Source organism: Macrosteles quadrilineatus, unplaced genomic scaffold, assembly GCF_028750875.1.
Source record: "Macrosteles quadrilineatus isolate MER2022 unplaced genomic scaffold, UCM_ALF_1.0 Scaffold_2__2_contigs__length_208266976, whole genome shotgun sequence".
In the NCBI taxonomy this organism is placed as follows: domain Eukaryota; kingdom Metazoa; phylum Arthropoda; class Insecta; order Hemiptera; family Cicadellidae; genus Macrosteles; species Macrosteles quadrilineatus.
Window position 1 is genome coordinate 163888843 of NW_026542595.1, and position 24168 is coordinate 163913010.

Sequence of the window (24168 nt, forward strand, 5' to 3'; positions counted from 1 at the left end):
CCTGGTTTACTGTTTTAATGAACATTTCGTTTAAGAACAGATTAAAGCATTGCTAAATATTTATTTTTTTATTTTTAAAATATAGTTTTATTTTAGTGACGCATTGTGTTGGTTTATCAACATTTTCACAAACGGTTCAACTTAGAACTAATTGTTTTAGGAGATATTATCTATATTATCGTACAGAAATTTTAAATATGAACCCTTTGCATTTAACCCAACAATATTGTGTAAAAAGGTCATAACTATACATTTACCGGAACTGTACTGACCGAGTGTACAATTTACTCAGAGCTATTCAGGTAAATAATTAAAAACCAATTAAAAACATTTTTATAATTCTTTTCACAACTGATTTTACATAAACAATGATAAAACCAAAACTACACTATTTCCTCAAGCCTACTAATAAGCAAATTAGAAAGAATTAATAAATAACCTCCAACTATTCCTAAGGGGTTCAAAAAATATTTTCCACACCAACAATCCACGTAGTCTTTCAAACACTTCAACAATAAAATCCAACCAATATCGCGACACATGGTATCGATTGACCAGTACGATTGAGAGGTATCGAGGTATCGACAGCCAATGTCGTAGTCGAGTGTCTGAGTGGACCAAGCCATTACGAGGGGGGGCTCGCGTGTCCCTCCCCCCTTCCTACCCTCGCTACACCGTGTCAAGACGAATATACAACACCCGTGTATCATTCACAACTACACTGTGTACAGATGGTCGCTGGATTAACATATTCGAAGACCAATTCCTCGAGACAGTTTGAATTTTCTTTACAGTTAACATCGTAACTTTTTCTCAAGAGTTCACCTTCAAGAGATCTGTCCTTTTGTTTTTTGGATACGCGGACCTGCGAGTTGAATTAGGCTCCAACGAGTCGCGGAATTATTTCAGCTAAAAGACATTTGTGATTGGCAGAGTTTGAACCCAGGCCACCATAGAAGAGCCGCGCTCCACCGGTAGTGGTGGCGATGTAAACTGTTTAGGCAAAATTATTCTAAGGCAAAAACCAAGATTGATTGATGATCAGTTGATCGTGTTTTGTTTTATGTTTTAATGACAGGGAACCTTTTACGTTTTTGTGAGTGAGTGTTCAAAACTGATATTTGTATCATGGATTTTACATGTTTGGTTACTATCCAATTAAGTTTCTGTTTTCAAACAGACATGAAACCAACTAAATTTATTAGTACAGTTCTTCAAAAAAGTAAAATTATTAGTGAAGGAGGAAACACTGTCGGGATTCACGCTATTGGGGAAAGTCCACGGCTGCGAGTGTGCATTTCTGAGCTTAGTAAATGCATAAAAACTGAAAATCTCAATTTTTACAACCACTGTCAATTCATTTTTATGTAATCTTATCGAGATTCGACTGAACTGTTAGCATATGAATCAATGAGTAAGCATCACTGATGGACAGATGAAATAAGGCCGAATTCAACTTTTAATTAATTGCAAATAATTACCAAAGGTTTAAAAAGAAACCTCTGAGAAAAAAAGATAACAAGACCTAAAAATACATTTGAATGTGGCTGTGAGAGTAGTAGCAGGATGATGATCAAGTTGATTTTTTAAGGCCAAAAACAATCTTGGTTTCCAATGCTCACTTGAGTATAGTAACAGACTAAAAAAAGAAGTAAAAAACTACGTTGATCAAATAGTGAGTGGTTGGTCTGGACTAGTGGCTGGAGTGGTGCCTGTGCCGATGCACTAGGTGGTGGTCGATACATTCGCGTGCCGTGTAGGTGTCCAACGTCGTATCTATTCTACTATTTCCAGCTCACTTTCAACACGAGCGATCACGCTACAGTAGTCGCGATACAACGACAAATAAATACATCCAATACACTTTAGTTCGATTTACTGTTAAACTGCGTAACTTACAGAGAGAACTTCTATACCTCTGCATTGTCGAAATGCAAGTGTTTTCAGGATGTCTGAATAAACTCACGTCCAATATGATTGAAGATGGTTTAGAATTTTCTTTTACATCAAACCACGCAAAAAAGTTTCGATATAAATTGTAGTTGATATAATCTGTTGTATCTAATAAATCATTAGGAGGAGGTTATGTCCTTGAAAATATTTATACGTGTTCAATGTTTGTACAAATTATACCAAATCGACAATATCTCAAGTTTAGCAAGAGATGGAAAACTAAAAGTTTAGTTAGCCTATGAGACAAAGGACTGGCGATAACGTTTCGAAGTAGACACCTAGGTCTCCATTTACCATTTACCATTTACCATCGAAGTCTTCGCCGCAGTCCTTGGAGACCGGGGAATTGTCAATTCTTTTTCATCTTTCTTCTTGCTAGCTTCTTGATTGTGTGTAGTGTGGGTGAATGTGTGATTTGTATTATGAGTGTTATTTTGTAGGAAATTTATGTTCTTCTAGATATTCTGTAATTGTGTAATAAGGTCGATTTATGAGGTATTGTTTCAGCTGTTTTTTGAAGTTAGAGAGCAAGTTTATGTCTTTAAGTTTGTTGGGTAAGATGTTGTATAGTTTTATTCCCATGTAATTTGGTGTTTTGCTGGTTTTCGTTAGTCTGTGTTGGTTTAGATTAAAGTTTGATTTTACTCTGAGGTTGTGTTCGTGACAGTTTATTCTGAGTTGAGGTGGGTTTGATTTGATAAAGAGGATGGTTTCGTAAAGATATAAGGATGTTAAGGTGAGGATCTGGTTTTTGACAAAGAGAGGTTTACAGTGTTCTTCCCGATCAACTTGTTCCAGGATTCTGATGGCTTTTTTCTGTTGTACTAGTATTTTTTTCAGGTCGGTTTCATTGGCAGAGCCCCATGCAATTATGCCATATCTAATGTGTGAGGAGAAGAGAGCGTGGTATGCCGTTTTGCAGATCTCTTTGTTTGTGATTTTCCTGATTCTCCTTAGAGCATATACAACTTGGGATAGTTTACTGTCCAGATTTTCAATATGGTCGTGCCATGTTAATCGGTTGTCCAGTGTGATTCCGAGAAATTTAGCGTTTCGTTTATCATTTCCTTCCTGTATCTGGCTGTTAGAAGTGAAGTTTAAAACTGTTGTTTTTTGTTGATTTATTTTTAGGTCTAATGAGTTGCAGGTGGCTATTGAAGTTTGAAGTGTTTCTTCTATTTTTTCCTTTTGGGTGTTGGAATTTGTTGGTGTAATTATGGTAGTGTCGTCCGCAAACATTATGCAGGAGCTATCACTAGATAGGTCATTCGGAAAAGAATTTATATATATTAGGAAGAGGATCGGGCCAAGTATAGATCCTTGCGGGATTCCTTGATAGGTTTCTTGAAGTTTAGATCTGTATTTGATTTCATAATTTTTTTTAGTGTATTCTAGTTCTACAAGTTGTTGTCGGTCTGTCATGTAATTTTGGAGCCAGATTAAAGCATTATGGGTGATATTTAGTTCTTGAAGTTTCTCAACTAGTATTTCTCTATTCAAGCTATCGAAGGCTTTTTCTATGTCTAGAAAAATGCTTGTTGCTTGGAGTTTTTTTTCCCAGATTGATGTTATGTCCTCGCATAGATTTGCAAGAGCTGTATTTGTTGATCTGCCGTGTCTAAAGCCGTGCTGTGATTGGGTTAACTTTCCTTTGTCCTCCAGGTATGTGATGAGCTGATTATGTCTCCACTTTAAAATAAATGGAATCGTAAGGTAAGCCTTGGATTTAACTATGTATTGTAAATGTTCCTGACTAATGGTAACAGATTAACAAAAAGAGGTATCTTCATGCTAACATGCAACAGCCGTCTCAATGAATCTACAACAATAAGCAACGTGTTTTTATAAACAAATTAACTGTAGGAATTGCAAATTATTTTCAATAAGTAACAGTTAATGAGAACTTAGATTGCGGATGGTCAACAAATTATTCCTCAGAGTCAAAAGTGCACATTACCAGAGGTTCTTTAGCTACATAATGCAGTCATCAATTTTACAATTTAAGAAAAAATTTGAAAACAATTTATCATTAAAGTAAACTTGGAGTATTTTGGATTCTTTCTATAAAGAAACTAGGTGAAAAAACGAGGTTGGAGCTTAAACATTCGACCAATTCAGGTGTTTAGTAAACAAACCATTAAACCGGAGAGCCTTGGAGGTCCCGGCTTGCTTGCACTTAACATTTTGGGAGACGTGTTCGTCGAAAAAATGGAAATAAATTTTACATTTTTGTTGATTAAGCAAATGACAAAAAATACTCCATCTACAAACTGAATTATGTTGACTATGTTCGTACAAATTTATATTTTCCCATAAGCGTTTTTAGTGGCCAAAGTTGTTCATTAAAATTACCTTTACCTATAAATCTTGCTTAGCATTGCCCTGCATTACCTATTACACATCTTGAAAGCCTGTGATTCATACACGAGTGGCAAAAATACCAGAAGCAGTCCCAAAATCACGAAGACTAAGGGTACATCAACCCCTCATTATTGCGGGGACCTAATGATCATCATTTTAAATAACAGGTAATAATGATTGGGTAAAATATATATTTCGTTATCTGCTGTGGCTTCCTGGTATAATTGTTTTTCCCTTTTTTGTAATGTGTAATTAGTACGTAGAGTAATAATCATTATTAAAACGATGTTTAGACTGTATAATATGGATGGTCTGATAATAACTCGTTCCCCACGCACAGGCTTCGCCTATGTGGGGAAGTTCCATTATTATTAAGAATACTGTTTTGTTATTTTTTGTTTTTCTTGGAATAAATGATATTTGATTTGATTTGATTTGATCAGCAAGTGACGACCCAAGAAGGGTTCACTAACCAACTATAAAACAGAAAGTGCCTTAATAAGAACGCATATGATAAGCAACTACTGTACCGCAATCTATCTATAATATTAAAACGCGACAGGGGTTTTTTTTTATTTCACGATTCTGAATCAACCACTCGACAGATTTTCATGATTTTTATTTTGAAAGAAAGATAATTTTGAGAACTAGGGAATGTCGAAGCCAAAATTTTAGTTTTAGGTTCCATTTTTTAGAAATTAAGTTTTAAATTTTAAAAAGTCTAGCAGCCGACGCTAACATTCTAAACTATATTTTGGAATAATATAATTTGCTTAACATAACAGCTGTAAACATCCAGAGTTTGTGACACAAATTCAGTATTTGGATGAAAATGAAATGAAATCCTTAGGGTTGAATTATTTATACTATGTGTAATGCTATAATCATTGATACGTTAATTTATTCGGTTAGAGGATGAGGGATAATTTAAATATACATAGTAAAATACTAGATGTTCTTATTTATTTTTTTGAACAGTCTTTAACATCTTTAGTTTATTGTAGTGCAATACATTTTTCGAAGTGACTATTCGCACGTCAAAATGCTCCACAGCCCGATCCCGTTCCAGTTCCAGTATTCTGTTACAGTTCCAGTATTACAAAATAATACAACGGGAACTTTCAGAACGTTCAGTTTCAGTTACTTTTAAGAAGCCTTGAATTGAAACGTTCAAGAACAATCGATGGAGCCAGAAATAAAGGTGTTAAAAGTTAAGAAAAACACATAAATGATAATTTGAAATATTATCAATTGACTTACAGATGCATACACAGTGGTACAAGGATAAAGTACAAGCTCGGGAAAGCGGCCAAATCAAAAATAGGATTTTAAGTAGGCCAATTAATATTTTACTTGCAAGCTTACACTGTAAAATGTTAAGCTTTAAGTCGATGACAGCCTGGTGATTTGTTAATATTTTATCCTAATGCCTAGCCTACTTCTGGGCTATCTAGGCCAACATCGGCCTACCAATATTAGGCCCTACTTTTTATAGGCCTAGCCTTTGATTGGTAAAGGTAAAGTAGGCTAACATGAGGCCTAGGCTAGGCTTAAGTTTTTTACGATTCCTTGAATCTTCTGATGTGTATTTCTAATAAACATCTTATTATTGGCCAGCACCTATATTTTTGGTTGCTTATAACCTCTTTGGCTCTGTTCAACTAGTTTACCTTTCTCTTTACGAAGTTGATCCCATCCATTTCGATTTCGGCTAATATGAGGTACTAACGTTACCGTTCCTAATACTAGGATACCTTTTTGTGCAACCTGTTCCCAAACAGCTAAAGCAGTTACTAGATTAGGAACGTAATGTGAAGTCATTTGGAACAGACGTGCGTGGTAGCGGCGCACGTCTGACGTGCGAATAGCCACTGCCTACATGTTTTAGCGAATTTCCCTATAGGGAAGTAGCTATTACCGTAGGTCTCATGGTAAGACCTAAGCCCGGGACCGATTTACTTTTTCATTTTGATGTCCCCAGAGGCCAAAAACACCATTCGTTCAAATTTTTATATATCTATATATAGATATATATATATATACATACATATATATATATATATATATATATATATATGTGTGTGTGTGTGTCCATCCGCACGATAACTTGAGTAATTTTTGTCCGATTTTGATAAAATTTGGTTTGAAGGTGTAAGCCGGGATAAACTTGAATGAGTTTGCGAACCAGCATGATCGGACTATGGGAACGGGGGTTTATGGGGGGTTTTATGGGGTAAAAATAGGTTTTTCCCATTTTTGACCCTAAAAACACAAAATCTCACAATTTCTTTTTAAACCATTTTGTAGAGCTTAAAAAAACAAATAATTTTGTATATTGAAGCGTTATTATGTGCCTAATTGTTACGGAGAAAATTCAAAAAAATGGTAATTTTAAAATTCCCATGTTATTCTTATGGAGAATAAGTCAACTGTTGTAGTTTGCTTGTTTATGAACATATTTTGATCAAATTTGGAAAATACATTAATTTATTACTAAACCACAGTACCTTTTAATATTTACATTAAAAAAAACTTGTTTACCCTCCCTGTTGCAGCAAACCTAAGTACTCATTAAAACTAATTCTTTTTAAATAGGGAATAAATGTGATATTTTTAAGGAGACATTTTAGTTTAAATCCAATCAGGCAGATGGAAATTCGCTAAGTCTGTAGGTTTCTGCGGCGGGGGTATTTTTATAACTTACAGCTGGTTGAATAAAAAAATATTCTATAGAACTATGAGGTTAGTTTATTTACTATGTGATTTTGTCATTGATTATAGGAATTAAGAAAGGTTCTATAACCATTGCTGTATACGGATCGAAGCTCACGAGTCTTCAAAAGATATTATGAAAGTGATTTTACCACTCGACTTTTTGAGGAGAGGTTGGGAAAGTAACAACGTTTTAATTCATCATGGCAGCTTTTTCTTTACAATAAATTTTGAACTGCTTAAACTAAGCTTGAATTAGGAATAGACATATTGACTAAATATACAGTATAAAGTTTTAATGGACTGCTCTATTCCCGTACGTAGGACGGGCCAACAGCTCGTCTTTATAATTTTAATACTCTTCAATGAAATGGCGACCAAACAAAGTAGATAGTTTAAGCCAAGTATGAATGGAGATGAGTGTAGGATGAGTGGCGCGATCTTGTAGTCTTGTTAGTGACCAAGGCCGACTTATCCTTTGGATACATAATCACGACGATAACATAATCAGAAACAATCGTAATCACGACACTCAGTTGATCAGCAACTACGGTAATCACGAAGATGACATGATTCACAGCTACCGAAATCACGACGATAACATGACAGTACCTATCGTAATCGTGACACTGAGGTGATCAGCAACTACGGTAATCACGACGCTAGGATGATTACTTCGATAATCACAACGATAAGGTGATCAGCAACTGCCACAATCACGACGATGAGATAACCAGCAACTACGGTAACCTTGGCCCGAGATGATCGGCAACTACGGTAATCATGGCCTGAGATAACCAGCAACTACGGTAACCTTGGCCTGAGATAATCGGCAACTACGGTAATAATGGCCTGAGATAATCAGCAACTACGGTAATCATGGCCTGAGTTGATCGGTAACTACGGTAATCACGGGATAAGGGGATTAGTAACTACAGTAATCATGACGATGAGGATCAGCAACTGCAACAATCACGATGGTGAGATAATCAACAACGACGGTCATCACGGCCTGAGATCAGCAACTACACTGACCTCATCGTCGTGATTATACAGTGATCAGCAATTGCCACAATCAGGACGCCGATGTTGAGGTGTGTAAAGAGTGCGGCTCGCTCGATATCGCGTGATAGCCGTGTCCGACTGTCTCTATTCTGGGCCCACTTCCGACGCCTACGTAACCGCGCGGCTCGCGTTTCCTGATTCCACACGACCTTTTCTTTTCTTCTCCCCTCCCCACCTATCGACACTTGTGTGATCCCCTGCATAACGGGGTGGACCTGTCAGGCTGTCAATCACTACGTCGATACTGTGACGGATCACCGAACCTTCAACAACACCGTATGTTATCTAAAAAATTGCTGATACTGGTTTTTGTTCACAGTTTCAATACAGAGTGTCACAAAAAAGTGTGATGGGCTATACAGGACCTAATTATACATGGGAAAATAAGGCAAAAATTAAGAATTAAAGTTTTTGGATTTCGGTTCAGTTTAGCCGTAATCCGCCATTTTGTTTTTTTGGTGAAAATATTTACTACTTCAAAATCCCTTAGAGATATTTTTACGAAACTTGGCAAATTTAATTACACTTAAGTTAGTAACATTTAGAACAAATTTATTTTTTTACTTTCCAAATTTCAAAATGGCGGCCATTTGAATTTTTTAATGCCAAATTTCATGAAAACCGGTACATAAATTAAAATTTTGTAAGACACAAAAGCTATAGTATTTTTTATGACAAATCCAACAAAACAAAAATGAATAAAATCGGTTCATAAATAAAGAAGCTGTGTTTATTTTAGTAATTTAGACTGAAATTATTAATATTAAAATTTATTTAATGTAATTTAATAACTTATGTAACGTATTAAGTAATTTCAATCTAAATTACTTAACATAAGCTTCTTTATTTATGAACCGATTTTATTCATTTTTGTTTCGTCGGATTTGTCATAATAAATACAGTGCAAAATGCAAAATTTTGATTTAGGTACCGAATTCATGAAATTTGGCATTAAAAATTCAAATGGCTGCCATTTTAAAATTCGGAAAGCTAAAAGTTTTTTTTTTTTTAATGTTACTTTAGTCTTAACAATTTTGCAAAGTTTCGTAAAAATACCTCAAAGGGATTTTGAAATAATAAATATTTTCACCAAAAAACAAAATGGCGGATTACGGCTAAACTAAGCCGAAATCCAAAAAAAATTATTCTTCATTTTTACTTATTATCGTATGTAGAATTTGGTCCTGTTTAGCCCATCACACTTTTTTGTGACAAACTATATTATAAGGGTAGAATGGGGGAAATCGGTGGTGGGGTAAATTGGAGGTAAATTTTAAAAATAATTATTTAACCCTTTTTAGCCAATTTCCCTAAAGGGAAGTAGCTATTACCGTAGGTCTCATGGTAAGACCTGGGCCCGGGACCGATTTACTTTTTCATTTTGATGTCCCCAGAGGCCAAAAACACCATTCGTTCAAATTTTTATATATCTATATATATACATAAAATATATATATATATATATATATATATATATATATGTCCATCCATAACTTGAGTAATTTTTGTCCGATTTTGATAAAATTTGGTTTGAAGGTGTAAGGCGGGATAAACTTGAATGAGTTCGCGAACCAGCATGATCGGACTATGGGAATGGGGTTTTATGGGGTAAAAATAGGTTTTTCCCATTTTGACCCTAAAAACACAAAATTTCACAATTTCTTTTTAAACCATTTTGTAGAGCTTAAAAAAACAAATAATTTAGTATATTGAAGCGTTATTATGTGCCTAATTGATACGGAGAAAATTAAAAAAAAATTGTAATTTTAAAATTCCTATGTTATTCTTATGGAGAATAAGTCAACTGTTGTAGTTTGCTTGTTTATGAACATATTTTGATCATATTTGGAAAATACATTAATTTCTTACTAAACCACAGTACCTTTTAACATTTTACATAAAAAAGTAACCAAGTACTCATTAAACTAATTCTGTTTAAATAGGGAATAAATGTGATATTTTTAAGGAGACATTTTAGTTTAAATCCAATCAGGCAAATGGAAATTCGCCAAGTCTGCAGGTTTGCTGCGGCAGGGGTATTGAAATGTTTTAATTAGGTTTTAAAATCACTAAAACATTGTTTACATATTTTCTAGTAATAAAAAAAATGAATAGACATGTGTAACTAAAAAAAATAGAAAAAAATAAAACGATTTATCCGTTTTTCAAAATCTCCGAACCAAGAATTGTATTCGTTTTAAATTAATATTTTTTACCATACACTATACAGATGTAGAGAATATGTTCAAAATCTGTCCCTACAAGAAAAAGGACTTTCTAAACTACAATTATTTATATTTAAAGAAGATAATAATTTAAAAGGCCATTGGGGGGTGAGGGGGTTAACATTTTACCTCCAAATTACCCCACGTGGGTAAATTGGTGGCAATGTTTTTTTTTTTATTTTCTGTTTGTTTTTACACAAAATCATTTGAAAATGCCACAAACAACTTGTTAAAGGCATATACTATCATCTCAAGACTAAATTACAAGTTTTATAAAGTACCACCAAATTACCCCACATGAGGTAAATTGGAGGTATTTTTTGCATTGCACAACTGTATGTTTGGTAACGCTGGTTATTTTTGTTTGTTTTAGGATATGTGTTCTGAGGACTGTTGTTGTATGAAGATAGTATCTTTAATTATTTAAAAAAATGTTTGAACTGTTTAATTTTAAGTGTTTGAACTTTTTTAAGCAACATGCCTCGCACCTATCAGAGGAAACGTGTTGTAAATTACAACTTAGAAGATCTCATAGCCGCTGTAAGTGATGGAATGTCTATTTACCAAGCTGCAAGAGCTTACAATGTTCCTGAAAGCACAATTCGAAATCGGATTCAACAAAAAACACCTAATATAGTGAAAGGACCTGGAAGGAATCAGTTAGTTCCGAAAGAGATTGAAGATGAGTTAGCCTCTCATATTATATTCCTGAGTGAGATTCAACAACCATTGACATGGTTGGAAATACTAAACTTAGTTCAAGAATACTTTTTAACAGCCAAGATAAAAAATCCATTTTCAAAAGTAGGTGGTGGACCTGGAAGGGAATGGTTAATGAATTTCCTTAAAATATATCCAGAAATCAAAAATCGTAAGGCCCAGCCCCAACAAAAGGCGTGTGCTTAATGCGCAACTGTGGAATCATTCACTAAATTCTTCAATATGTTAGAAGAATACGTTGCTAAACTACAGATTGAGAATGCATCACAGATACTGTAATAAATTTAGATGAAACGGGTTACGCATCAAGTATTGGTACAGCTGTTTTAGCAAAAAAAGGCACGTACGATGTGTCTCTCAAATCCAAGGAGGGTCAGGAAAAGAGACTTTTTCTGTTGTGGAAACAATAGCAGGAAATGGCCACGTATTTCCTCCTTGTGTTATTTATAAGAGTAAATACTTATATGACGCATTGTGCTTAAATGGCCCTGAAGGGGCAGCATATGTTTCATCTGACAATGGTTGGCAAGACAAAAAAACTTTCCAATCCTATTTTGCCAAATTCATTGAGTGGACTTAAAGACTGGCAGAAACCCATGTTGGTGGTATATGATGGTCATAATAGCCATATCCAACTAAGCATTAGCAAAATGGCAAAAGAAAACAATATTCATAATTTGTCACTGCCAGCTCACTCGTCCGATAAAATACAACCACTAGATGTTGCGGTTTTCGGACCAGCAAAGAAAGTGTGGATGAAGGTTAAACGGGAGTTCAGCAGGAAATCATCCCAAATATCAATAAGCAAAGAGGGGTTTCCGTCTCTTTTAAAAGAAATGAGGACACAAGGAGCCTTCCCAGCAGCAAATATCATCTCGGGGTTCAGATCAAGTGGTATTTGGCCAGTTAGTCTAGAAAAAGCCCAAGCAAAGTTGCCACCTCAACCTTCAGCATTCCAATTGAAGCAGGCGAAATGCTTTCTTTAAGTGAGGTAATTGATGCACCAGTGGTAGCTTTGACATCTGCAATGGAACAAGGGGTAGGCAGTCCTGTAAATGTAGTTAGTGGATTTTTTTAGTAGTGATTGTAAATACGCAAACCTAAATACGCAAAATATTTACGGACATGCAAACTTTATATTGTGGAATTTACTCTTAATGGTCAAAAAACCTTGAATATTTAAAATTTCCCATCATTGGTAGGAGTTATTTAAAAACCAACTAAAATTTCCCTGTTAATTTGTTTTTCTCAAGACTCAATATTAATGTAGGTTTGAGCTTTTTAAAATGGTTACAAACAAATTTACAATGTAAATCTTACTTAAAATATTTTTACTATGTAGATCTTGCAATGAACTTCCAGCAACAGACCTTCAACCAGTTGAAAACAATGACATCTCAGTTTTAAGCAACAACTTGCAAGAGCAAGAAGAACAGTTACCAGGAACACCACTGCAGATACCTAAAGCTTCACAAGATGACCTAATTAAGCCGGGACCATCAGGTTTACAGTCATATAGGCCTACAACTGCTGTAGCACAAGTTTGTATTTGAATAGGCCTAGTTGTTCTACTAGTTGCTCGTCTTCAGGACAAGTTACACCAACAACTACACCTAACAGTAGTTTTCATGAAATAAGCCTGGACGTTTTTCGAAAAGTACTTTTCAATGTCCTAACACCTTCTCAACCTAACTTGGCACCAATAAAGGCGAAGAAGAAAAGACTTACCTTTAATAACATGGCACTGACATCAGAAGATGTTATGAAACAGATTGAAGAGGCAGAAGAAAATGTTAAACAGAAAAAAAATAAAACAGAAGAAAGAAAGGCCAAAGGAGGTCACAAGCATGATAAAAAGGTAGGCCTAGCAAAGAAACGTAAAGGAAAAATGTTGACATGCCCATTAAATAAAAAACAGAAAACCCTAGTGCAAAATAAAACCCAGAAGAGACTTTCAAAGAAAAAATGTCTCGATTCATCTACAGATGAGGAAGACGAGTCCTTCGTATCGGATCCTAGTGGTTCTGATTTCAGCTTTAGCAACCTAAGCCTAGACGAGGATGACGACCTACTTGCGAGCAAAGTTATTCAGCCATCACAGAAACTGCCAAAATCCACCAATATATCAAATCTTAATGCTGGTGATTTGGTTGCAGCAGTCTATGAAGGAGAGTGGTTTTTAGCTTCAGTGCTCAGTGAATCTCCCGTTGAACAAGGGGATGCAGGTCACACTTATTATAACCTTAGTTTTGCACAGATTAAAGGCCAAAATAAATTCATTTGTCCTAAGAAGCGTGATGACAATCTTGCCCTAGTAGATGCCATTTTGTGTGCAGTCAGTCCACCAATTCCAGTTAGTTCCAGACATATTGGTCTTATTGACGCGGACTACAGTAAAGTAAAGAAATTACTGAGTGAGAAACGTCAGCAGCTAGGTGTGATTTAGACTAAATATGAGTTCAAACATGTCTTCATAATACACTAAGAAGTATTTCTTTTCTTACAAAAAATATGCCTTACTTTTAAAAGAATACGTTTGGTTTTCTCAGTAGCTACTAGGGCACAAAATGCTGATTTTGGTAGAATTTTATAAGTTAATAATAAATTTTATGACAAAGTACAATAAAAACTGGATTTATTTTCTTAATCCTAATCCATTAGTTTGTAGCTTGTTGCAATATAAACTATTTATTTGATTTCTTTAATGAGTAGGCTATTACAACACAAAAATGGCCAGAATTCAAGTTTTTTATCTTTTAGCGTAATTTTTTTGCCTTAATTTTTTTATATTTATCTATGAAATAATGTTTTAGTGAAGGTTTAAATTTGTTTTTTCAGCACCAATTTACGTTTTTCATTTTTAACATTTGTGTAAATGTGTTTTTGACCATGCCTCCAAATTACCACACATAGGCTAATAAGGGTAAATTGGAGGTAACTTTTAAAATATTTTTTTTACATAGGTAAAACTTTTATTTTAATTATGAAACCACTTCAGTATTAATATTGAATGCAGCCCCCAACTATATAAATGTTTACAATGGCAACTGTTCAAAATATAAGTGTGATTTTTAAAAAAACTAAATTTTCCACCGATTTACCTTACTCTATCCTACTGTAGGAAAACAAAATTCATGCTGCTGAATAGTTTAACTCCCAGCCCCTTTCAACTCTTACCTCAAATCCACGACAAACTAAATAAAATTAAATTGTTAACAACAATAAAAATTTATATTGAAATTGTGATGAAAATACAAAAAAATAGGAATACGGACTCAAGATTGCCAATTAAGTGGAGCAAACAAAGGAGTAATAGGATATTCTTCTTCTTCTAAATACAATTTTTTATCTAAATTATAGATTATAACATAACAGCTTGAGAAAACTTGTAATAATCAATACAATTAATTAATATTTCACTATACAAATATCTTATGTCCATTAACCTTTTATTCTTGTAACTCTTTCTATAAAAATCTTCAATTAGCAAGCCCTCTATAGTTCTTAATCTCAACAACTCTAGATAAGGTAAGACAAGGGACATTTTTGATTTTTCTAGGTCCTTCACAGCAGGGCCGGATTTAGCATTTCGGCGCCCCTAGGCCCAAATAATTTTCCGCCCCCTAGTCTGGTCAAAGTTATCATGTCCATAGGCCTAAGTTAATTGCTTGAATACCACTCCTTTTAGGAATTTTATCATTGCAAGTTTTTTGAAGAATTGACCCATTTAGCCTTAACAAAATGCCGTAATAAACACTTTTAGCAATCGTATGCTTTTAGCAAATGCTCATGTTTGTGGGACTGAAACAAAACAACTTGATCCACCGAGCATTCTTGCAAAAAACATGGCCATTAATTTCAGGCCCAAAAACATGAACTCCATGCAGTACATGATACCATAGATTAAACATACTCCTTTAGTAGATTCGTCATCATTATGGATTAGCTGAAAACAATTCTTGTTATAAACTTAGTTTATCCGAAATAAAACGATATAATCATAAACAATAGGTCGTCTCCTGGTTATATTACAAGAAATTAAAACACATCATAGAACTAACCCTAAAATAATAGAAACAAAAGTACCGTACGTCAAAACTAACGTCCAATGTCACCAACATGAACTACACACGAAAAAGAATTTGAATTAACAATGTGGTAGAAAGTCGACTTGAGTTATATTTAATCTATGGTGGTACTGCATCTAGGTTATAGATTTCCAAAGCAAAACAGAGCAATATTCCGGCCAACCATACCGATCCTTAGGTCTGAGGAGAAAATTACAGCATTAATGGTGCTTTGGAGGGTATTGAATTAGTCGAAAACCTGTTGCAAACTGAAATTAATATTTTTCCGTTAATTTTAAAGATAAATTAATCATTTGTTAAAAATATTCAACACAACGTATTATATATTTTAACTTGATCCTGCAGATTGTTATAAACTAATCAAAAGATTAGTCAATAACTTTTTTTGTGAGTTATTTGTTTTGTGTGTTTGGTTAACAGTGTCTAGCACGCATGCGCCCCTAATTACTCCGATCAGTAGCACCGAGCCAACATGGTGGCAGTGCAGTTGCAATACGATGCGTACAGCACAGCTCGGGCGCTCGTCAACAGCCTCCCGTACCAATGTTGTAATGAAATTGATGCGTAATTCAGAAAAATAGTTTAAATCTTCTAACAATTATTTCTTTCCATCAACTTCAGAATCAGAATGCTTTATTAGCCAGAGTTTAAAAAAAAATCAACTATGAGGCTATTAATTATTTTTATTTTTAGATATAAAAAAAATTCTCTCGGCCTTGTGCCCTCTGGGAGCTTGCGCCCATAGGCCCGGGCCTACCGGGCCTATTGGGAAATCCGGCCCTGCACCACAGCCTGATCTAAAATGGATCATTGGGTAAGATCATTGACTATATAACACTAGTGTTATATAGTCAATGGTAAGATGTACCAAACTCGCATAGGGTAGATGTAGTGATGGTTGCCTTAGTTTTACCTTATTAATTTTGCTTTATTTAATCCAAAGGAATTGATTAATTAGGCTACTTATAATGACTAAGTAACAACCCGTTATTCAATGTGGGTCCAATGCATTTTTCAAATTGCACTAAAATGCAAATCAGGAAATATTCTAGTTAAATTTAACTGTCAGCAAATTTAAGTGAGCTGCAGTACCGTACCTCTGCAACCATTTTCATAGACATGCAGAGGCCCAAAGATTATTCCGAAGTATTATACGACAACCTTATGAAATACAGTATATAGGTGTTTTTTAAGAACTTGGCAGTCATCTAATGTTGCATTAGCAGCAGTCATGTTATTGTTAATGGCAGTAATACATGGTAGGGGCCTATATGCACATTACATTAAGGCTACATTAAGGTACATTAAGGCTTCTTATTGTACGCCGTGATAAATTAATTTGTTGTATTGAAACGTGTAGTATTTTATTCAGGTAATTTGTTTTTTTCTTAAATTATTAATTGTAAATCGTAAGGCCAATATATTTATTACATATTTTTAGCTTTTGCATGGCTTCTGGTAATTATGTTTAAAATTTAGAGTGCATGTCTTTAAATTATTTAAGCCCTAAAATTAGAGTGAAACATTTTTAGTCAACATCAGTGCACTCAAAATATCGCCAATACTCATCAAACAGGCTTCCAAATTAACAATAGGATGATAGATTAATTTCACTGTTTTAAGTAAATGGAAATGGACCATACTGAAATTAGGTGGACATTTTTGTCCCTCAATGTTTCTACAAAAAAAAACAAAAAAAAAACTAATTTACCTATATAAACTTGATATTTTTTATAAACTAGCAGCTATACCCGTGCCTTGCAACGGGGTCAGTATGCAAAAGAGACATTGTCTGTTCTTTGAAAATGGCTTAAAAAATTGTTTTACTACTACCGGTTCATTTAGAAACAAAATTGAACTATATTATTAATTTGATAATAGTAGTACGTTTTTGTTAACTCAGTAGTTTAAATATCTTATTCTGGCAATCCGATTGTTGTATTCCACATCTTGTTTCAACCTGCTAGGTCATCATCAGGTATGTACAAATATGAAAAAAGTGTTATTTACTAAGTCAACTGTTCAGATTGTAACAAGTATTACATAGGCCAAACTTCCCGCTCTTTCTCGACCTTTAAATTGATGTATCACACAACCCATGTTTACATTTGAAAATTTCTCAAAAAGCACCCCTACCCCCCAAATTGGGCCCTTTTGGGTAATTTTTTAAAATTGAAAATAATTTTATTGGATTTGGCATGTCCAAATTAGGGGGAAATGAGAACAAACCAATGTTAAAAGCCTTACCTTTGCACACTACAGATATGGAAAGTTTTCAAATGAACACCCTGTATAAAAGCTCTAAAAATGCTCATTGGACAGCAGCACTGTCCATTGGTAAAGAGTCGACATATAAGAGTGTTGTTCGCTCCACTCAAAAAATAATAACAAATTGAAACCAAACTGTTGGTGATTTTGTGTTTTTAAACTTTGTTAAGCTACTAAAAATATCTAATTGCATATTCCAATCAAATATTTTCAACATTTGTAGAAAATAATATGACTAGGTGCAAATCAACTAATGTTATGAAAGTCAGTAAATGTCTCAACACATCTTGTTATTTAAACTATTCTTGTAAAGGAAACAGTGAAGAAAGATGTTAAACCTTGACAATTCAAGTCCTTTATTTCATGAAAATAGTTCAGATCGTACAGGCAGAATCGTTTAAAATAAATTTTTCAATACTGTACTTTGAATCTGTGGTAATTATAGAATGCTTTGTTCAGTCACAGACCTCGTAAATACCAGGCTTATTTTTCATAATATCCATATTTTTATTAAAGAAATACAATTGACACTGGAAACAATCAATCTTTTAAATTAAAAAGTAGGTTTATAAGTCAAAAGAGTAAATTTACGTTCCACAAACTAAATGCAATTTGAGACATGTTTTGGAAAGATGTGTTGCATCTTATGGATACGTTTACATTGAGGAGGAACTAGAATGAAGGACATCCCAAAATAGATGAGCGACTGCGCACTGGAACAGCGTCCACGATTTAAATTGTTTTCTGATAACTTAACTGGAATGTCACTCGATGTGAGCTGCCAAATTATTGGCATTGACTGTATGTGATTGTAAACTTTGGTTTAGGCTATATTCAATAAAAATGATAGAAAATTGGCAATGTATACAATTTAAATAGCTATGAAAACCACACACAATTAAATATCAATCAATTAATTTCATGTAATTCTACTGAAAGATTTGAGAATCATTAAGTATACAAGGGTTTTACAATCTAATTGGATCGAGAAACTGGATATTTCCTGGATGCAGTCAAGTAGTCGTGGTGCATTATCTACCGACTAAGCTCTTAGACGATGATGTTTACAATTTCTTACGATATGGGGAGAAATTAAGAGCAGTGAAATTATGAATGCCAATAGCATACTAAATGCCTACGCACCAACAAGTAGAACAATTCTGTGCATATAGGAGGCTGTTACATCACAAAACTGATATACTCCCACTTGTTCATCAATTCGAATGTTTTCAAAACCATAAAAAGTAATACAACAGTATAATCTTTTTTGTCCTGTACTATTTGGTATGTAGAAGTAGCTAATTTAGCACACCAAAGTGGTGGTTTGAAACATATAAATTTATATTTATATATTACCTTGCGATGGTTACATTTTTTTTTTTTATTTTGGACAAGGCTGATCATTAGGTTGTCGCACAAGAGAGAATCCACTGTTAAGATAATAAAAAGTTCATTATTTGCTGTGATTTTACTGTTTTGTAAATATCTCTTTGTTTCGTGGGTTTTACCTATCAAACATTTATCTATTAAAATAACTTCAATAGCACTAGGCTACATTTGAAGTGTTATTGACCACTAACAAGTGAATGTATTAAAAAGCATCTTAGTTGGATTGGAAAATTGGACTTCACAATTGTTTAATTTTTTACTCGTTAACCTAGATTCATTGAACCTTACTTTGAAATTTCTATATTTTTGTCCTATGTATAATAGTGGTCACAATCCTACAATTACTTTGGTATAGGTACTCCAGATTTGTTGTCCATGTGTGTTGTGTTATCTGTTGTGGGTTTGTTAGTTTTAGCGTATTTTGTTTAGGGTAGTAGCGATTACGGTAAGTGGCATAGTAAGACCTAGACCTGAGACCAATATACTTTTTCATTTTGGTGTCCCTAGAGGCCAAAAACACTCTTGGTTCGAATTTGTAAACAACGAACAATCAACTACACTTGTTACGGAACTTGAGGTCTTAAGGTCCATGAACTTGAGTCATATTTGTTAATTTTTATAAAATTTGGCTTGACGGTGTAGAATGGGATGAACTTGAATGAGTTCGCGAAGCAACATGATTGGACCATGGTAAAAATGGGTTTCCCATTTTTGACCCCTGAGATAAATTCCCAATTTCTCTCTAAACCGTTATTAAGAGCTTAAAATACCCTCGCCGCAGCAAACCTGCAGACTAACCGAATTTCCATTTACCTGGCAGGATTTCTACCCAAATATTCCCTAAAAATTGTCCGATTTATTTCTTATTTAATTAACATTAATTTTAGTGAGTACTTAGGTTTGCTTCTACAGGGAAGATATTGAGATGTGTTTTTCTATTGCAATGTTGATAGCTTAGTATTAAATAAACAAAATTTCCAAATTTGGTTTAAATATATCCATGAACAAGCAAACTATAACAGTTTATTTATTCTCCATAAGAATAACATGGGAATTTTAAATTTACAATTTCCTTTAATTATTTCCGTAATTGTTGGGCATACAATAACTCTTCAATATAAAAATGTTTTTAAGCTCTACAAAATGGTTTGGAGAAAAATATGAAATTTTGTGTTTTTGAGTCAAAAATGGGAAAAATCAATTTTAACCCATAAAACCCCGTTCCCATAGTCCGATTATGCTGGTTTGCGAACTCGTTCGAATAAATGTAGGTTTACACGTTTGTACTGAATTTCATCAAAATCAGATCATTTTTGCTCATATATGAATTTGAAAGGATGGTGTTTTTGGCCTCTAGGGACCTTAAAACGAAAAAGTAAATCGGTCCTGGGTCCAGGTCTTACCATGAGACCTGCAGTTAATAGCTTATTCCCTAAGGGAAATTCGCTAAAACTAACAATTTAGTATATTAAAGTGTTTTTACAGTTGTTAGTTATAAAGAAATAAAATATTTTGAAGGAAAATAAGTAGCCTAAACTGTTGTAGTTTGTTTGTTTATAAATACATTTTGAACAAAATTGGCAAATTTATTTATTTTATACTAAGCTATACAATTATTTTACTAAAATCACACTTCGTTACCCTCTCTGTAGCAGCAAATCTATGTACTTGCAAAGCCCCCATACACAGGCGAGCATGTTCACGAGCCTGTTGGCGGACACGCTCGCGAACATGCTCGAGAACTTGCTTGCCGCCAGTACTTTTGCTTTTCTCGTGCTGTGACGAACTGACGAGCCAACGCCGAGCCCAACATGCTCGCCGGTACGAAGGGTCGCAGACCCCACACACAGGCGAGCATGTTGGCCACCAACACCGTCACGAACATGCTCGCAAACATGTTTGCTCGTATATGGGGGGCTTTAAACCTAATATTATTTAACATGTTCTCTACCGGTCATCAACTATAGTAAACACCAGACTTAACTTGCCCTAACTTGTGGGCCAGATTTCCCATTTGGACAAAGCTTATTGAAAAAAACATACCCACGGACCATCTTTGCTATTGGGTTTTCTGATCAATTAGGGTGTAAATAATATTTAAATTGCAAAAAAATTCAGACATAGGCCTATATTTTTTTTTTAAATTAGTTTTGTTGTCAACTATAATAGACATCGGTCCATAACTTATTAGTTATTTCGTTGTATGTATCAATCGTCTTTACCCATTAGTAGTAGGGCCTATGTCAATCTTTATCCATGATATTAAACAACAAAAATGTTTAATAAACACACATCAACTCACTTGAAAAGGACTGAGTCAACTTACACATCGAGACCCGTAGAAATTTATGTCTTTAAAAAATAGGCCTACTGCCAGTCATAAAAAAAATCACCCATAACTCCACGTCAACAGTATCTAGCATTTTTAGGGGCTATTCCATTTGACCTACCGGTACAACTAACTACCAAGTCGCTGAAATAAATCGAACCTTTGTGACAAGTTACCAAGTGTGTGGATATTGGTGTCAATTAACAAAAATTGTTGTGTCCAGTGAGTTCCGCGGACTGTGGCAAAAATCCTTACGTTAACCTTAGTTGATGCTGGTGAAGGAATTTTTTTAGCTTGTCGGTAGCGAATGAGTTGAATGGATTTAATTGCAAATCCAATCAGATAAATGGAAATTTACTTAGTCAACTAGAGTTGAGTCAAGTCCGTCTCTTATATTGTGTCCGTCATACTTAATGTAACCAAGAACGAGATGATAATATAAATCCACCAGACAAAGGAGGAATTTAAATAACTGGATGTTTATGAAATTGATTGTTACAGAAATATAGATATTTTGGGCTGATTTGTTAAACAAGCGCTGGTCCATTCTGGCTTGTAGATATTAGGAACAGATCATTACCTAGCACATCTCCAATTAGCAAAATCGAAACTCTCTGGTGTGCATGCAGAAGCTGTCTATGATAAAATTTGTCCTCTCATTAAATACAATTTATTCTATGTGCAAATATTGTAGGTAATCAAAATACTGACTAATAATTTAATTGCTTTTAATCAGATAAGCTGTCAAACGTTTGCTGATTGATGTGCAACCAAGTCGCCTAGTGTATTTTTTGAAAAAAGAAAAACCAATACCGGTAAGCATCATAACTGCTCACGCTCATAAGGCCTAACATGAATAGCTTCATTGCCAATACACAAAATCAGTACGAGTATGAATCTTATATTCACAGGTGCTATAAAACTAGAAAATAATGCAATACATACCAAACATGGTCACAATATTGACATGCGAAATCATGCAAATCACTCTGGAACAAAACAAAAAGCTCATGTACCATGCAGCTACAACAAAATGTACAATAAATACAAAACCTACTTCTAAACTAGCTTGTTGTACAATACGAACAATAGAAGGGTAGATTTAAGCGGCGATGAAGGTGAGTTTGCAACTACGTTACAGATTTCTAATGGCAAACCTACTACCTACTGATTGCAATTTTCGTCAATAATTGTCTGTGGTTTACAACCGATTTTTTAACTTATAGTTTGTAGCTTATATTTGCTGCCAGGGGTAGGTAAAATTAGAGAATGTTGTCAATTTTTGTCAGAAACCGCTGTTTCATTAACTCTTATGGTGTTTGTTACCATTACAAAAACCCCTCCGTAACTAATTCTTTTGATAAACTGGTCTAATTTTTTTTTTTCAAAAGTTAACGACACATCTACCGCTGTGTTTTATTATAGCCAGTAGTGGGTTTAACAAACACTTCACACTGTCATTTGCTCTCACACTGTCATAGTCCAACGATAGGTACTCCAAAAATGATTAAACAAAAATCAGCCTTTGCCCAGCACCTGGTCGACTCAAATCACTCAATGAGCAGCATTGACGAAGATTTAGAAATTTTACATGTCTGTGACGAAGGTAGTAAACTTGACACCTTGGAGGAGTTCGAGATTTATAAAATTTATAATGATGAACAGTGTAAGGACCACATCCTTAACGAAAAATTACAGTTCCGGTCTCACTTGATTTTCAATACAATCATTAACTAAAGAACAGCTGATCGAAGATCTGAAGCCTCGTTCACACATGGCGATTTGTCTGCGGAAACATTGTCTGACTGTCTCTGGAGTGTTGCCATTTGTCTAGCGATGTCTCCAGTAAGTAGGCCGACTGCCGGCAGACAAATTTCAATGTTTCTGGAGACAAAATACAGTGTTTTCTGTTTGCCGTTCGAAAGGGAAACATGGAGACAAGAGACAAAAAACTTTTATCTCAAGTCTGCATGTGTGGACGTGTCTGGAGACAGGAGACTGGATACAAGCCAAAGGTTTTCAACATTCAGCCCATTTAGTTAGACCTCAAAGCGGTAATATTACAATTTTTGGACGGTAATAAAAGAGCTGGATTGAATTTCTTGAAAGTTTTGGAATTAGTTTTCAATTACTTATAAAAATCATAGTCAGTTAATTGACATTTTATTGAATTGTTCATTTCTTCAAGTTTGAAATCCTAGGACCAACAAAGCCCAGCAAAATTTCAAATTCTTTAGAAGTCAACCTCGTGAAGTTCCTAAATCCTCCACCTAATCTGAAGGTCTGATAGAAGTGATAGAAGATTGTGGCCATAGTTGGTACGAACCTTGATCGATAAAATGTTGGGTCCATCATCGTCTCTTCCTAGATTCATTAGGCACATGGTTCAGAAAAATGAAGCCCGCACAGGATATAATTATGTCCTCCTTGGTCACCGTACCAAGAAACATGGAAACACTGTCTGGCTAGTGTGGACGCAAAACACATCGGAAACTTATATCCGAAACTGTGTTGACAGACTGTCTGTTGACTGTCTGCGCACGGTCGGCCGACTCAGTCTCCATGTGTGGACTAGGCTTGATAACATCAGTGATAATAGTAGAGGAGACTTTGTGACGTAGACCTCCAGTCTGCTACCAACTCCGCACGGCGCCAGACCAAATCAGTATCATGATGTTATTAGCAGTATCTAAATGTTTATTGTGTAACCGTTTTAATCTTTTTTGTGTACGCGTCGTCCGTGTTTTAAATGTGTTTTTGACAAGTTGCAAGTTTGGAAAATGTTGTCTTCGCAACAAAACATGTAAGCATGATGAGCAATTAATTATTAGACTATTTGACGGAGGTGCACCTATGTAAAAAACACATTATTGTCGAAAGAACTGAAATTCCACCCCTATAGAATCATGGTGGTCCAGAAGATTCCCCAACATAGCATCATAGGCAACATAGTTTAAGGCTTCAGTTTAGCCAACGGATGTTGGAGTTGGTGGAAGATGAAAACCTGATTAAATCCTGATGTCTGACGAGGCTCACTTTCACATTAACGGCTACATTA

The 24168-nt window shown here is 34.7% G+C and overlaps 1 protein-coding gene across 5 annotated transcripts in view; it reads right to left on the minus strand.

The window, feature by feature from the left end:
* LOC128985483 (protein kinase shaggy-like) overlaps positions 1 to 24168 on the minus strand; it is a 211949-nt gene that overhangs the window by 52628 nt on the left and 135153 nt on the right. Inside the window, exon 2 of one of the 5 annotated variants that reach the window (XM_054405013.1) lies at positions 22056 to 22099. The exons of the other annotated variants lie outside the window; for them this stretch is intronic. Coding sequence (XP_054260988.1) covers positions 22056 to 22099 — 44 coding nt within the window. The remainder of the gene's footprint in view (positions 1 to 22055; positions 22100 to 24168) is intronic. 5 annotated transcript variants of the gene reach the window in all.